Here is a 15,581-nt window from a genome sequence, read left to right as displayed (position 1 = left end):
CAGTCTCCACACACACACGCAGTCCCCTCGCACGCACAGTCTCCTCACACGCACACGCAGTCTCTGCACACACACGCGCAGTCTCCTCACGCATGCGCAGTCTCCACATACACGTGCAGTCTCCACACACACGTGCAGTCCACGCACACACAGTCTCTGCACACGCATGTGCATTCTCCTCACACACGCGCAGTCTCCACACATGTGTGCAGTCCGTGCACACGCAGTCTCCTCACACACATACGCAGTCTCCTCGCACACACGCAGTCTCCACGTGCACGTGCAGTCTGCGCACATGCAGTCTCTGCATGCACACGCACAGTCTCCGCACACATGTGCAGTCCATGCACACGCAACCTCCACACACACACGCAATCTACACACACACGCGCAGTCCCCTCGCACGCACAGTCTCCTCACACGCACGTGCAGTCTCCTCACACGCACAGGCAGTGTCTGTCTGCACACACGCGCAGTCTCACGCACGTGCAGTCCATGCACACGCAGTCTCTGCACACACACACGCAGTCTCCACACGTGCCTGCAGTCCATGCACATGCAGTCTCCTCACACACGTGTAGCCTCCTCACACACGCGCAGTCTCCACACGCATGCGCAGTCTCCACACGCACACGCCGTCTCCGCACACGCACGCGCAGTCTCCTCACCCGCACAGGCGGTGTCTGCGCACGCACACAGTCTCTGCACGCACGTGCAGTCCACGCACAGGCAGTCTCCGCGCACACACGCGCAGCCTCCGCACACGCGCGCAGTCCCCTCACACACAGTCTCCTCACATACACGCGGTCTCCTCGCACACACGCAGTCTCCACGTGCACGTGCAGTCTGCGCACACACAGTCTCCTCACACACATGCAGCCTCCTCACACACGCGCAGTCTCCACACGCACGTGCAGTCCACGCACACGCAGTCTCCTCACACACACGCAGTCTCCTCGCACACACGCAGTCTCCCCATGCACGTGCAGTCTGCGCACACACAGTCTCCTCACACACATGCGCAGTCTCCTCGCACACACGCAGTCTCCACACGTGCCTGCAGTCCATGCACATGCAGTCTCCTCACACAGGCATAGCCTCCTCACACACGTGCAGTCTCCTTACACACGCGCAGTCTCCACACGCACGTGCAGTCTCCACACACACGTGCAGTCCACTCACACGCAGTCTCCTCACACACACGCAGTCTCCTTGCACACATGCAGTCTCCACATGCACGTGCAGTCTGCGCACACGCGCACGCAGTCTCTGCATGCACACGCACAGTCTCCACACACACATGTGCAGTCCACACACACGCGGTCTCTGCACACGCACGCGCAGTCTCCTCACACCCACCCACACAGTGACCTTCAAGGCACTGGGGCGGTGGCCCTGTGAGGCACGCACAGTCCTGCGGCGTGTGTGTGGCAGGGGCACCTCAGAGGGACGTGGGCCTGTGTCACCCTTAGAGACGCTTCTCTGAGGCAGCCAGGCCTGTGGCACAGACAGACGGACAGGCAGGCAGGCAGGCATTGGGCTGGGTGACGCGGGGCTGTGTCGCTGTGAGGCATGCTCATGCGCTGCTCTGAGGCGTGCGGCTGTGTCACCCTGACAGGTCTGAGGCGCATGGGGAGAGTGACAATGCATGGGTGTGGGGCGTGTGGCTGTCACGGCAGTCAGGGCTGTGGGGCTGTGTCATGGGGATGTAGGGACACGTGCCGTCCTGAGGTGCGTGACTGTCACCGTGAGATGCAGGGGCAGTGGGGAGGTGTGTGTGACGGCATCGCAGCAAGGCGGCCCCTTTGTCTTGGTCTTAGGCACAGGGGCTTGTCCCACTGTGACACACACAGAGTCCTGAGGTACGTGAGCCTGTGTCACTGCCAGACAGACAGACGGGACGCTGGCCTGAGGAGCGCAGGCCGCTGTCACTGCAAGACAGGTGTTGCGCTGAGGCGTTTGGGGCTGTTGCTGGCAGACACAGGGAGAATTGCACAGGGAGAGCAGCTTGACACGTGCACGGGTACGCTCAGAGCACCCTGTGGTACCTAACAGTGGGAGAAGGACGGGCACACAAGGTACTCCTGCACACACGGGCCACGAGACACAAACATCCACCTGCTGGGCAGGCACACTCGGAGTTTGACAGACTCACACGCTAGCCAAAAATACATGCAACTTTTGTTACTGACCTGGCACATACTCTGTTGACAGGCACATACATGCCCTGTCCTGGTGGCCTGAGACACCTGAGACCATTTTGGCAAGGCACACGTGCACACCCACCCATGCACTCACACGCTGACCTGAAAAAACATGGGATCATCACTGCGAGACAAACAAACAAGCGAGGCGTGCAGAGCTGGGTCACAGGGCCAGATCGATCTGCCAGCACAAGAAGGACATGGAACTGTTGGAGCGGGTCCAGAGGAGGGCCACAAAAATGATCCGAGGGCTGGAGCCCCTCTGCTATGAGGACAGGCTGAGGGAGTTGGGCTTGTTCAGCCTGGAGAAGAGAAGGCTGCGGGGAGACCTGATTATGGCCTTTCAATACCTAAAGGGGGCCTATAGGAAAGAGGGGGAAAATCTTTTTAGTAGGGCCAGCTGTGACAGGACAAGGGGTAATGGTTTTAAACTAAACCAGGGTAGGTTTAGACTAGATGTAAGGAAGAAATTCTTTACAATGAGGGTGGTAAAACACTGGAACAGGTTGCCCAGAGAGGTAGTGGAGGCCCCATCCCTGGAAGCATTCAAGGCCAGGTTGGACGGGGCTCTGAGCAACCTGATCTAGTTAGCGGTGTCCCTGCTCCTGCAGGGGGGTTGGACTAGATGACCTCTAGGGGTCCCTTCCAACCCAAAACATTCTATGATTCTATGATTCTATGATTTATGTGCCCACTTCCCTGGTGTGACAGGCGAACGGTGCCTGGCACCCGTAACCCTGTGTATGAGCTGTGTGCTAGGCTTGACTTTTTCTGTAACACACGTCCTCCAGCTCCAGGCATGTGGCACTGTGTCCTTAAAAAAGCAACTTGAAAAGTGTAAGCTTACAGACGAGTCTGAGGCACGTGCAGCTGTGTTAGTATGAAGCACTATGTATGCGCACGTACATGCGTGCACACACGCGCGTGCACAGAAGCAAACCACCAGCAGAACAAACCAGGTTGCAGCTTCAGACGGGAGGAATGGCCATCTGAACATGAGCCAGCAGGGTGCCCAGGTGGCCAAGAAAGCCAATGGCAGCCTGGCTTGTATCAGAAATAGTGTGGCCAGCAGGAGGAGGGAAGTGTTGTCCCTGTACTCGGCACTGGTGAGGCCGCACCTCGAATACTGTGTTCAGTTTTGGGCCCCTTGCTACAGGAAAGACATTGCGTTGCTGGAACATGTCCAGAGGAGAGCAACAAAGCTGGTGAGGGGTCTGGAGCACAAGTCTGATGAGGAGCAGCTAAGGGAGCTGGGGTTGTTTAGTCTGGAGAAGAAGAGGTAGAGGGGAGCCCTTATCGCCCTCTACAACTGCCTGAAAGGAGGTTTAGGTGATCTCATATATATCATGGAATCTCAGCTGAGCCACAGTGTAAGAGAAGGAATGTGTCACTTGAAGATGCTGAATTTCTGTCACTTGCTCTCTCGGTAGGAATCGCACGCATGCATTGGCCAGGAGGAATGCGCAAGCAGCGGCTGGTGCAGTTAGAGTCATAGAATTGTTTAGGCTGGAAAAGACCTTTAAGATCAAGCCCAACTGTTACCCTAACCCTGCCATCCCACCACTAAACCCTGTCCCTACGCACCTTGTCTGACCAGCTTTTAAATACCTCCAGGGATGGGGACTCAGCCCCTTCCCTGGGCAGCCCCTTCCAGTGCTTGACAACCCTTTCGGTGAAGAAATTTTTCCCAGTGTCCAACCTAAACCTGCCCTGGCTCAACTTCAGACCATTTCCCCTCATCCTATCGCCTGTTACCTGGGAGAAGAGGCTGACCCCCACCTCGCTACACCCTCCTTTCGTCTGAAAAACTTCTGCACTGGTCTATCATCTCCTCAATTGTTTGCAGCCAACCTGGTCATGCTGTGCAACAGAAATTCTTGTTAATGACAAACAAACTTATCTGTACCTGCTACCTTACCCCCTGTGTAATTGTGCTCACCCCGTACTCTGCACCACATCGAGTGTCTTAATGAAGTCCATGTCTACCGCATTTGGTCTGTCATGATGGTTAGCAAAGGAAGCCAGTGCCAGAGTGATCTGTTTCTACCTTTGCTCATCCCTTTTGTACTTCATTCCCCTCCAGCCTTTTTATTTTCTTTCACAATTTCCTCTAAAGCTTTCCTTACTGCTCCCTCAGATCCTTCAGATCTTTCTGCTGCTTAATGACAAAATAATTTTGTCCATTAAATAAAAAAAAAGTTATGTCATCTCATTGTGGAATAAATATTTGTCGGGCATTATGTTTACGATTGTTTTTACAATTTGAAAACGTGAGCGCCAAAGGACAGCAAAGTGTAGCAGTGGTGTCACTCAGTTCCCTCACACACGCATTAATTTCCTCAAAGCTGACAGATTGCGAGTCAGCTCCGCATAGCTGGAATATAAAAATACGCCTTGCTGCAAGAAATGCATATTCATAGAATCATAGAATGTTTGGGGCTGGAAGGGACCCCCAGAGGTCATCTAGTCCAACCCCCCTGCAGGAGCAGGGACACCGCTAACCAGATCAGGTTGCTCAGAGCCCCGTCCAACCTGGCCTTGAATGCTTCCAGGGATGGGGCCTCCACCACCTCTCTGGGCAACCTGTTCCAACCTGGTGCTGTTCCTCTGCAGGGGAAGCTGTATACGCTACACGGCCAAGTCAGAGGCTCCCAGCGTTGCATTTATTACCTTTTTTATGGCATTTAGCGTTGCCATTCTTGCATGGCTTTTTTTCTCTCTTTACAGTACTCTACACCTATTAGCATAGGAACTCAAATCTCTCTCCGGAGGGATGTTATTGCTGTTCTTTTGTTTGCTTGGTTGGATTTTGGTTATGCTCTACCCATTTTTTTAAAAAGCAAATCATCCTGGCATGACTATGTGTGAATTGCCCTGCTTAAGGACAGAACGTAGGCTTTGAAACAGGAGCTGATGGTGTTTTCAGCTGTTTGTGGCTCTCAACCGCAAAGAATACGTTAATAACTTCCATGTGTCTTCAAAGTGACTGGCTTGGCGGAAATTCCTGCATTTTTTTTTTGTGCAAAGAAAGGTGCAGTTTCTCTGCCCTTAATAGCCAGAAAGTATTCTGAAGTATTCTGGGCTTTTCTTTTTATGTTATTTCAGATGTACCAAACTTGAAAATTTTCTGATGTTCTCTTCAGCATTTCTGTGATCAGGTCCACCGTCATTCTGAGATGGTCAGAAGCTCCAGTTGTATGATTCTATGATTCTATTTCCTTTCCAGTGCCAAGAGTGTCAAACCTTCCATTTCTGTAAACTGTTTTACATGAAAAATTACTGAACACTTCGCAAGCAAGCTAATCAACCAGGGGAACACTTCTCTTTATAAAAGTTCAAACCGTGCAACTCAGCACAGAAATACTACGGAGCAGTTCATTATCATAGAATTGTAGAATGTTTTGGGTTGGAAGGGACTACTAGAGATCATCTAGTCCAACCCCCTGCAGGAGCAGGGACACTGCTAACCAGATCAGGTTGCTCAGAGCCCCGTCCAACCTGGCCTTGAATGTCTCCAGGGATGCGGCCTCCACTACCTCTCTGGGCAACCCATTCCAGCGTTTCACCACCCTCATTGTAAAGAATTTCTTCCTTATATCCAGTCTAAGTTAATTACTTGAAGTGATTTATTATTCTTCTTACACCAATTTAGAAGCAAACTCAAGTCCACTGAAACCAATAGATTTAAATCCATTTTGATGTGTGAGATGGAAAAAAAAATGAAACCTTCAAGATTTTGCTCAGTTAAAAGCAAATGCTTGACTTTTAAATTGAGGAATACATGGAATTAACAGCGAGGTCATGCAGTGACGTGGGTCTTTTGAGGGCTGCAGGTATGCAGTGTCCCCGTCCCCTGGTGCTGGGTACTGACAGAGGAGGGAATGAACCTTAGCTCAGTGAAAAACCACAGCGCTTTTTACTTCAGGGCAGCTAATAGGAGCAAAATATGTCCACGTGATTAAAGCAGTGCCCTTCAGATTTACTGCAGAATAAATTAACCAAAACTATACAGTTCTTCTCAGAACTACATTTTTACCAAACACTTGCTTGTTCACAGCCCTGATAAAAACAGTAATTTGGTGCAAAAGCACATGAAGAACTATACTGAAAAATTATTTATTGGACAAAGCGCATGTCAAATCGTAAAGGCTCTGTGCGCGATTCAAATTTTTTTCTGTTTCCATGAAAGACTTGGAGTGTGCAACAGAGAGTGCACTCACTGAACGTGCAGATGGCATGAAGCTGGAAGCAACAAGAATCATGCTGGAGGCCAGGATGTTTCTCTGAATAGGAGTCAAGATGTTGTATGGTTACAAAAGAAGTCAAACATCATGCTGGGTTGGAAGGAAAACCTGGAAAATGCGGGAAGGTGTCCAGCTGGAGATGCAGCACTGGGCTGTGAGGAAGAGGAAATCCAGCTGAAGAAAATCTAGACGAGTGCCACAAGTGCCTGAACACGGATTTGGAAAACCGTAGGATGAAAAAAACTAGGAAAGCCCCAGGGTGAAAAACTGAAAGGGCTGGGGTTGTTTAGTCTAGCAAAAAGAAAACCAGAGGTGGCTTGATAACAGCCTCCCAATATGTAAAAGGCTGCTGCAAATTAAACCGGAGTGGTATCGCATTTTCTCTGTGGTGGATGGGATGAAAAAGGTTTGCATCTTTTATTAGGCTAAACCAACTGATTTGATAAACGTGGACAAACTTGAAGGCATATAAAGCTTTCTTAAGCTTGAAACAGAAGATGTGAGTAAGACCATCTTTGCTGCCACAGTACTCCTAAGGATGGGGTTTTAGCACAATGGCATTTTAGCACCATCTTAGCACAGCAGCAGCTTGTCCAGGCTGCAGGATTCCTGTGTCCTCGGGCATTTTTTGGGAAGAGATTTGGCAAAAATGATTCAGCATTAACTGCTTTGAGTTAGACCAGCTTTACTAATTGTGTAAGTCCCAGTGCTGGAGGTCTTTTCAGAAGACTTTGGCCCAAACCCTCAAAATGTATGTATCCACCTGTTTAGATGCCCAGGTTGAATACTTAAGCAACACTTAAAAAGCTGCTCAGCTGCCACGCAATTCTGAAATCACCTACATGTCTGCAGGCGGGCAGGCAATTTATCCCACAGCTCAGCTTGTTGTGTCAAGCTGTGAGAGGCGTCTCACATCGGGTATTCTGCTTTCCTACCACGTCCCTCCCTCATGACCAGTGAATGTATAAACGAGAGCAAATGCCCCCTACAACTGGATCTGGACTGCCACTGTGGACTGGCTGAGGGGTTACGGATTGCAGCTGTGATGTGTCAGGCACTGACTGCTTCAAATCTGTGTTTTTCCCTGACTAGAGACGTGAACAAGAACTTCAGTCTCCGGCATCCTAGGGTGAGCCCTCTAAGAGCTGAATTATATAGCATCTTACTCTGCCTAACAAATAATCAAGCTGATACCAAAACCGGAGGCTTCTTCACATTATTTCAGCTGGTCAAATAAATAATATGCACAGAAGTAAGATTGCATAAAACCTATGGAAAGATTTAAAAAACACATTTTAATGAAATGAGCTCAATTTGAGTCATCTCTCCAGCCAATATAATGAGTTGGAGATCCTGCAGGGCAATCTGTATTTTAAAAAAGAGATTAAGGGAGCATTTCAATATGGTTATGCTCCTTTATGCCTGTGAGAGCATGGCCTGAAGTCTGCCGGGCTCCCAGTAAAAGAACTGTGGCAAATTCATTGAACTCTGGGGTGCTGGGTCACGCTTTTAACAAAAAAAACAACCCACCTTTGCAGTTTTCTAGAATTCATGTGGAATTCATTTAACTGCTTAACAGTTTTATATTGCCAGATGCAACTAAGAAGCATTTTCTCATTTATTCACCACCTTATTTAGGAGCTTAAGATCCATATAGTCTATCTTTGCAGTTGCACTTAAAAATAAAATAAAAATACCACAACAGTATTCACAGCACAGGAAAAGCAGTTGCTCAGGGTCTTATTTGCTAGTACATGATTTAAAGCCACAACTAATTAACCCTCACAGATTCAGGTACATTTGTTTAGCTCTGTTTACAAAAATGAACATATACATAAGTTAAACACATCCTGAATTACAAATACATACTAGAGTACAATGCAGTTGTAAGTAAACTCTGCATTGAGAGTTGGACTTGTCCTTACTACACAGGTTTTAAACCGTTATTACATGCTTTAAAAAGCAAACCCAAGCAATGCAGCAGTCACCTGGTAAGCAGTTGTTAGCTGCGTCCCCAAATTTGCATTAGAAGCAGCTCATTTTTCCACTTGGTTAGCTAAAGAAACCTCTATACATTACTTCTTTTGAAATAACGTATAGAATTGGTCTTTGCAAAGTTCTGATACAATTCTGCCGAAGAGTTTAAATGCTCCGTAACGGAAGCTGCTGCAAGAGAAGCTGGAGAAAATAAAGCTGCTTAATTCATTATCATGCATGGAAAAAAAATCTTAATGTAAATACATACGTAAACATCTTCAGAGGAGTTAAAAAACCTCAGATGTCTGAGTCTCTGGAATCAGCAGAAGCCTGTCTCCAAAGTTTTTTTAGGAAATTGTATCTTAAATTTTATTCACAGAAAAGCCATTTTTAATATGTGGAATCAAATAGGATACTGGTCTGTTCCCTTAATCATGCCATACATTTGAATTTCGGTAATAATTTGTGACTCAGCTTGGTTCTCGGCAGTTTTCGGTAGCTGCAAGCCCTCCCTTGTAATCTGTTAATCACACATCAGTGATGGGTGCTTCTGCCTTCACCTCTTCTGTTTGAACTTGGCAGGGTGAGATTATTGCCTGCCCTAAGAGACGCTTGCTGCTGTGTGCTGTCTGTGGCGGATCTGTCAACTGCAGAGAAATGATCCTCAGACAACTGGATAAACCAGATATCAATGCTGACAGAGCATGTGACTGGAGTTAAGGTCAGAGATTCAAAGACTGTAGGATTGGGGCCCCAACGATTTATGCACAGGATTACCCCACGTGCTGTACATCGCTGGCTTCAAGGGAAGTACCTGCGAAGTTAAAGGTGTACTTAGTTCTTTGTGGAACCAGCCCTTCATAATCCTGTGAGCACATGCTAATAGGGTTTCACCAGATTTACTGTCTTTTCATTCCCTCCTTCAGAAAATAAATACACACAATAATTAGTTAACTTGCTAATTATATAATTAAAAAAAAAAAAAAAAGAAAAAAGGTTTTACATAGACTGAAGAATGTTAAAATGAGCTCCAACATCCTGCTATGCCGGATCTGGTGCCCTCTATAATTTATGTCACCCGTATCCTGACGGAGATTAAAATAGATTAAAAAAACGCCCGATTCTCATCACCAGTGCTAGGCACAGTTTTCTAAAATAAGTACTGAAAAATAATTCAGAGTCTAAATTTGCTCTCATGTTTAAGTTTATACCCCAAGAATTAAATCCACCTTCTCACAAAGGACCAAAAATAATGACAGTTCCATCTCAACTGCATGTTGGAAGTGCAGAAGGTTCTTCTGGTCTGGTGCTCCTTCTCTTCACAGAGTTGAAGCACAACTTTAATCCTTACAGCTGCTGAATGTCGCTTTATGATTTTCTTTTACCATATACTAATTTACTTTTCGGTATTTACAGCAAAAAGATTTATTGTTTTAATCTGCAGCTTTACATTAAGCATGTTATGATTGCAAAGTACATAAAACATACTTGCAGTACAGCTTGTCAAGACAATATTGAAAACTTTGTTTTGGTCAATGAATTTCATGTATTTTTAAAATGTATTTCTAAAGATGAGTAACTGTGAAAGAGGAGCTAAAAGAAGGCCTTTTATTTAGACACCAGATACAAGGAAAAACAGAGTCTTCCAAGGGGTGAGCATCTAGTGCAATATTTACACAAACTCCACTCAGATTTACTAATGCCATTTTCGCAGTGGTTCTCTGAGGAATCAAGAATCATAACCAAATATTATTGGCAGAAATCTTCAAGAAAAGCAGATGTCAAGTATTTGCCAAAATAAAATTTTAAAATATACACATGCCAGTGTTAGCACTAGAAATGCTTGACACCCAGGTAGGCCCAGCACAGCAAACGCTCTTCTGCATTTATGCCAATCAGCTGCTCTTCACAAAGCAGAGACACTCCTTCAAGCACACACATAACCACTTCAAGGAATCGGACCACTAACCAGAAAAAAGCAAGTGTTGTGGTAACAGCGACACAACTGGTCAACCACAGCGCCACAGCGCAACTTGATGTTCAATTATGTGCAAGTTTCTATACCCTTAAAAGTCTTCCAGCACCTGTTCAGAGCAACAGCAGGATATCGCCCACCTCTAAGCAAAGTGGTAATAACTTGCTCATGGGGAGTGGTACTTTTTCTAACATCCCTAACATGATTTCTTCCAAGCATTCACATGCACTTAAAAATTGATGTCTTACTATACCCTCTGCTCGACAACTACATCATCCATGGCTAAATGACTCTCATTGTATTAGATCAGCCACAGCTAAACAGATAATTTCCTCCTAATTAACAGAAGGCTGGCTAATAAAACAGAATTAATTTTTGTTAAATGTACTGCTATTTTCATACTCCCCCTTTAGCCTCTTTGCATCTTCTCCTTTAAGCTGTTTCTTCCTTTTCTCAGACTTTGCAGCTTGCTCCTTTCTTTCTTGATTTTCCTGCATTAAAACAGAATGGCAAATAAAAAAAAATAAATAAGAGTTACTGAAGGAAAAGCTGGGTTAAGAAACTCTCAATTTGCAATGATAGCTATTCTGAATATGCCCTATGCACACTTAAAACTCTCAGCTGCGGGGGTTTGAGAGTAAATCGCAGACCAGAGCTTCCTGGTCAATCCCTTTGGCCTTCTCCATATGATGAAGTTACCAGAAAACTATTTCATTAGCTTTAACTGCAACGTTTTACTATGGACTGAAATGCATTCCTCTTAGTCCATTTGTCCAATGTCCATTCCTCTTAGTCCAAAACAGAACAGTAGTTTAACTTCATTAGCATTCTGGAGTTTTATCCCATAGCAATCTTGATTTTATATTGTTTGCATTCAGAGATTGCTACCAGAAATTTCAGGAACTCTTCAACTGTGTTCAACATCAATTCACGGTTTCTCTTCAGGCACCTGTTAAATTTGCCAGCTGTATTTCTGCTGTAGCATTCAGTGGCAGAGCTGGATGTCTGTTAGTACCAGTCATACAACTGCCAGGACAGCGTAAATCCTGTTGGGATGTACGCAGGAAGCCAGGACTCTGTTTTCCACAGAGCTGCTGATACTGGGATGATATGATTAATGCGGGAAGAGAAAGAAATTGAAGAATTTCTCCTAGTAAGGGAAGAACTTTACCTGGTGGAAGAACATTTCTGGGATTTGATAAGTAGCGCAATGGTAGGAGAGGGTAGTTCTGAACAATGGGGATAACTGTAGCAGAACATCAAGAAGACAAAAGCCATTTTCTTAAAAGCTTATGCAGTCCTTGTTCTAGAGCTGCAATCGTCACCAGAACATTGCCATCACCACCTGGGAGCTTGCCTGCTTTTCATTGCAACCAGTCAGTAGCTAATCTACGTATTGTAGGTAGATCAGTACTTACTGGGCCTGCTGAGATTCGTGATGTTAAAAGCAGGGTGCTGCTGCGCCATATTACAAAATTTAATAATGTCCAGGAAGATGTTGATGATTTGGTGCAGATAGGATTCTTGATGAGACATGTCTGGTCTCCTCTGCAGAGAGTTTGGCAGCAGCAAAGACACTTTCCCGTTAGTGGTAGATTTGGTTGATTGCTATGGATCATCTGCTGATATTTCCATAAGATGAGCTGAAGAAGTCCCAGGAAACATGCACAAGTTTCTTAGAGCTTAGAAAGTAAAAGCTTAGGATCCTCTGGCCCAAAGAAATTTCCAGACAAAAAAAGAAAACTTGTGAACATTAATAGAGTTAGTCTCTCTGAAATATAGGAGCATTATAGGCTCAAGGTTATGGGGACCTTCACTGGATTCCTAGAAAAGGAGAGGAAAATGGTGTACTCTTGACAAAGAAAGAAAAGGATATATTTGCCCTGAATGGAGGGTGCTTCTGAAAGGATGAGGTACAGGTGGTAAGGTCTTATGCAAGGCTAAAAGCCTTTCATCATCGTATGCCCCCTACGTGCTTGCCTGGTAAGTTCCTGCTGTGTCTTAGCATAATGTCTTTGAGATATTATGGCTGTTGAGAGACTTGCAGATCTGTGGGCCCTGGGACAATATGCAACATGCCACAAGAAAAAAGGAGGTGAATTCAGGGATACCTTGTCCTGCTACTTGAGCAGCATACACACAGTACTAAGAACAAACCGAAACGCATTAGCAATAAATTTATGGACTGAGTAAGCCTGAACTGTTCAGAAACATTAAAAAGACCCCACAAACCCCATACATAACAATTTGACACAAACACACTGTTAACAGAGTTTCCTCAACACGAGAAAGCCTGACAAGGTAAAGTGGTAGGCAAGGCAGAACAACGAATATTCACAATCCCTTCTCCATCTCCTGGATTACTGAAGGCAGCTCTATGGATGAGACTGAAAGAGAGGTGTCACTTTGGATTTGCACTTTGTGGGACATAAGGTACTTGCTTGATCTTTGAATTAAAAGATGCTCCAAGACAACTGCTTATCCCCACGCTATCTAAAGCGCATCCTGTTCCACCACCACATGCACCCTACTGAGGAGCAGCTGCTCCTGCCCGGTTATCCTAGGGGACTACTCAGAGGAACTATCCCCGCACAGAGCCATCTCTATAACCTCTGTCATCAACTGAGTACTTCCTACAGCAGATTCTGTTTTAACATTTTTTCTCCTTTTCCTGAGCTTAGAGAGCCTCTTTGCTGGGAGCTCCCCTCTCTGAACAGCTGCGAGTGCAAAGGGAAATCAAATGTTTCTCCCAATCCCCTATAATCACACAGTGTTTCTTTTCCCCGCAATTTTACAACTCAGTTTTCAGTGTATCTCCAATTCTGTTTTTTTTATCTTTGAGCTGGGAAGCTATTTTCTCCTCATCTCCTTTCTCCTGCCATCTGCTCCTTTTATTTCTTGAGAATTGGTGAAACAGTCATCAGCCCTGGGTGACGAACCAGCTCCTTTTCACTGTGTCAGTTTTGGGGATCATATGAGGGTTTGAAAACATTTTTTTTTTTTCGCACCTCTTCAAGTAGATGGAGAGGAAGAGGGCAGATTCTTATTATAGTAATTTCATTTGTGTAGCTCAGTTTTTATTACCTGAAGGATAAGAGACCAGAAAGAACCCTCAGGGGGTGGAGAAGGATTTTGTTTAAACAAAGAAGTAACAAAACCAAAATCTCTCTAGGTAAGCTTAGGAGCTGTGAGAAATCACTATTTATCAAACTGATTTCCCTTCTTGTTTGATGTGAGAATGGAAAGATAGCACTAATGATTTTGGTAATACCAAGAGACCTGCTTTACACAGAAGACATCTCAAAATAAAAGCTACACCTTAGCCTTAAAGCTTACATCAAATGGCACTGGAAAGAGATGATGCGTGTGGCTGAGTCTAGTGTAAAAATCAAAAATCACAGAACAAAAAGATGCTTTAAAAATTAAAACCTTCAACTTTTCAGCATGTTGCTGTTTCAAGCACAGACAGAATCTTTACTACAACGATAGGGAGAAAGCAAGGCAAGAAGGAAGAGGAGATTACATTACAGGTCTGTGATGGAGGCAACACACATACAATGTGGCTAATAGCCATGGAACCTTTGACGTGAGGTTCTGTTGAGAAATAGAACCAAAAATAGGATGAAAAGGAGTTTACGTGTTGGGTAGATAAAAAGAAGCTTCTTTCTAGTTGCTCCAACCTGGCTGTGAACAAGCAGCACCCAGAAAAGTAGTTTAAATCTTCTGGACCTGTACTAGGACACCATATAACCTTTATTGGGGCTGTTTCTTAAAAGAACTTTTTTTTTTGATTTACGCTTCACAGCAATTTTCCAGTATAACTCTCCACAGATGCTGAGCCATTGTGTTCTCAACTCTCTTAATTCTTCCCTTCCAGCCTAGAGTTTTAGGAACTCTAAGGATCAGATGTATTGCCAAACTATCTGTGGTTTGTAGGGTTTATTTTCCAGACTGTCTGTGGTACAATTGCATTGTTTTGGATGCTGGGTAGCTGTATTGCTTGCAAAACTGAAGGCCAGTGCCTCACAGGAGAAGCAGGTAGCAGGAACACTACAGGATATATTTTTCATCTTTCATCTTCCAACACTTCCTCAGAAGCTCCTTTGTTTTCATCTGAAACTATGATTGGCTCTAAAGCAGTCCTTCAGCCTCTCTGGCCTTGAAGTTGCCCAGCACAGTTGTCTGTATTCCTGCAATACTTCCTGTAATATAGATGATTCCCTCTATAGAAGGCAAACCCAGTTGGGGAAGCTCCTGGAGTCAGCACAGGAGTAGGTTATTGTTGCTGTTAAAATATATAAATCTGAAGCCAGTAGCAGGGAATGCAAAATGGAACTTTACTGGAGGCTTGCTAGTTGGAAAGTGCTCTACGCAACTTCTGTGGTGAAGTTGCTGTTTCCTTATTCCAGGGAGCAAAGTCTTATAAATTAATAAAGTGCCAAATACAATCTCTTGGGAGATTCATAGTTTTGTAGGGGACACAAAACATACTGTTTTGAACTAACTAGTACAATGAAATACCTATGTGTAAACATATCTTCCAATTGGGCTTTGCCTATTAGAAAATTTACGTTTTGCCTGTTGGCAAAGCCGATAAAGCGTGCCAGGTTGCTCATTCTTTCACACGCCACTAAGCTCCTATTACATTGAGGCCTGATTAATAATTTTACAGTGGGAACAACAACCTGGAGGGTTCTTATTTCTCCATAGCAAAAAAAAAAATATAACATTTTATATTTGCCCGCATGCTCATTTCTTGCTGCAGGTTGCAAGCAAATAAACTAGTAAAAACAAGTAAAAGTTACTTTCCTTTACTTCTGCAGCCAGGGTTTAAGGTAGCCCAGAGCTTAGAGTAAAAGAAAAAAGAAAATCTTGCTTGCTTAAAAAAAAACAAACAACCCACGTTCTCAATCTATTTCTAAACAGTCACAAACGCAAACCACCTGTAAGGCCTTGAGGAAGAGCTCTCTGAAGGTTTTCATTGTGCTAAATACGTCTTCCAAAGACAATTTTTTTCGGTCTTCACAGAGATAATCAGCAAGTTCTTCCTTCTTCTTTTCAATGGTAGCAAACTCCTTCTGCAGGTCCTTTGAGGCATCGAGACTGCCCTGAGACACAGGTTGCAACACAATTTATGTATGTTAAGTAGCAGCGTGTTCTGAGCTGCCCAGAAGACTCAAG

General features: G+C 45.1%; 1 protein-coding gene across 1 annotated transcript in view; it reads right to left on the bottom strand.

Annotated features, from left to right (window-relative positions):
* Positions 1-11,936, bottom strand: part of ADSS1 (adenylosuccinate synthase 1) — a 43,344-nt gene extending 31,408 nt beyond the window's left edge. Inside the window, exons 1-2 of the mRNA XM_035893687.1 lie at positions 11,819-11,936; positions 11,572-11,646 (exon numbers count right to left, since the gene is read on the bottom strand). Of these exons, the coding sequence (XP_035749580.1) occupies positions 11,572-11,646; positions 11,819-11,936 (193 nt within the window). The remainder of the gene's footprint in view (positions 1-11,571; positions 11,647-11,818) is intronic.
* Between the last annotated feature and the right edge of the window lie 3,645 nt (positions 11,937-15,581).

This window comes from Egretta garzetta, unplaced genomic scaffold (assembly GCF_000687185.1).
Source record: "Egretta garzetta isolate BGI_Z169 unplaced genomic scaffold, ASM68718v1 scaffold185, whole genome shotgun sequence".
In the NCBI taxonomy this organism is placed as follows: Eukaryota; Metazoa; Chordata; class Aves; order Pelecaniformes; family Ardeidae; genus Egretta; species Egretta garzetta.
This window is presented reverse-complemented; position numbering and strand designations above follow the sequence as displayed.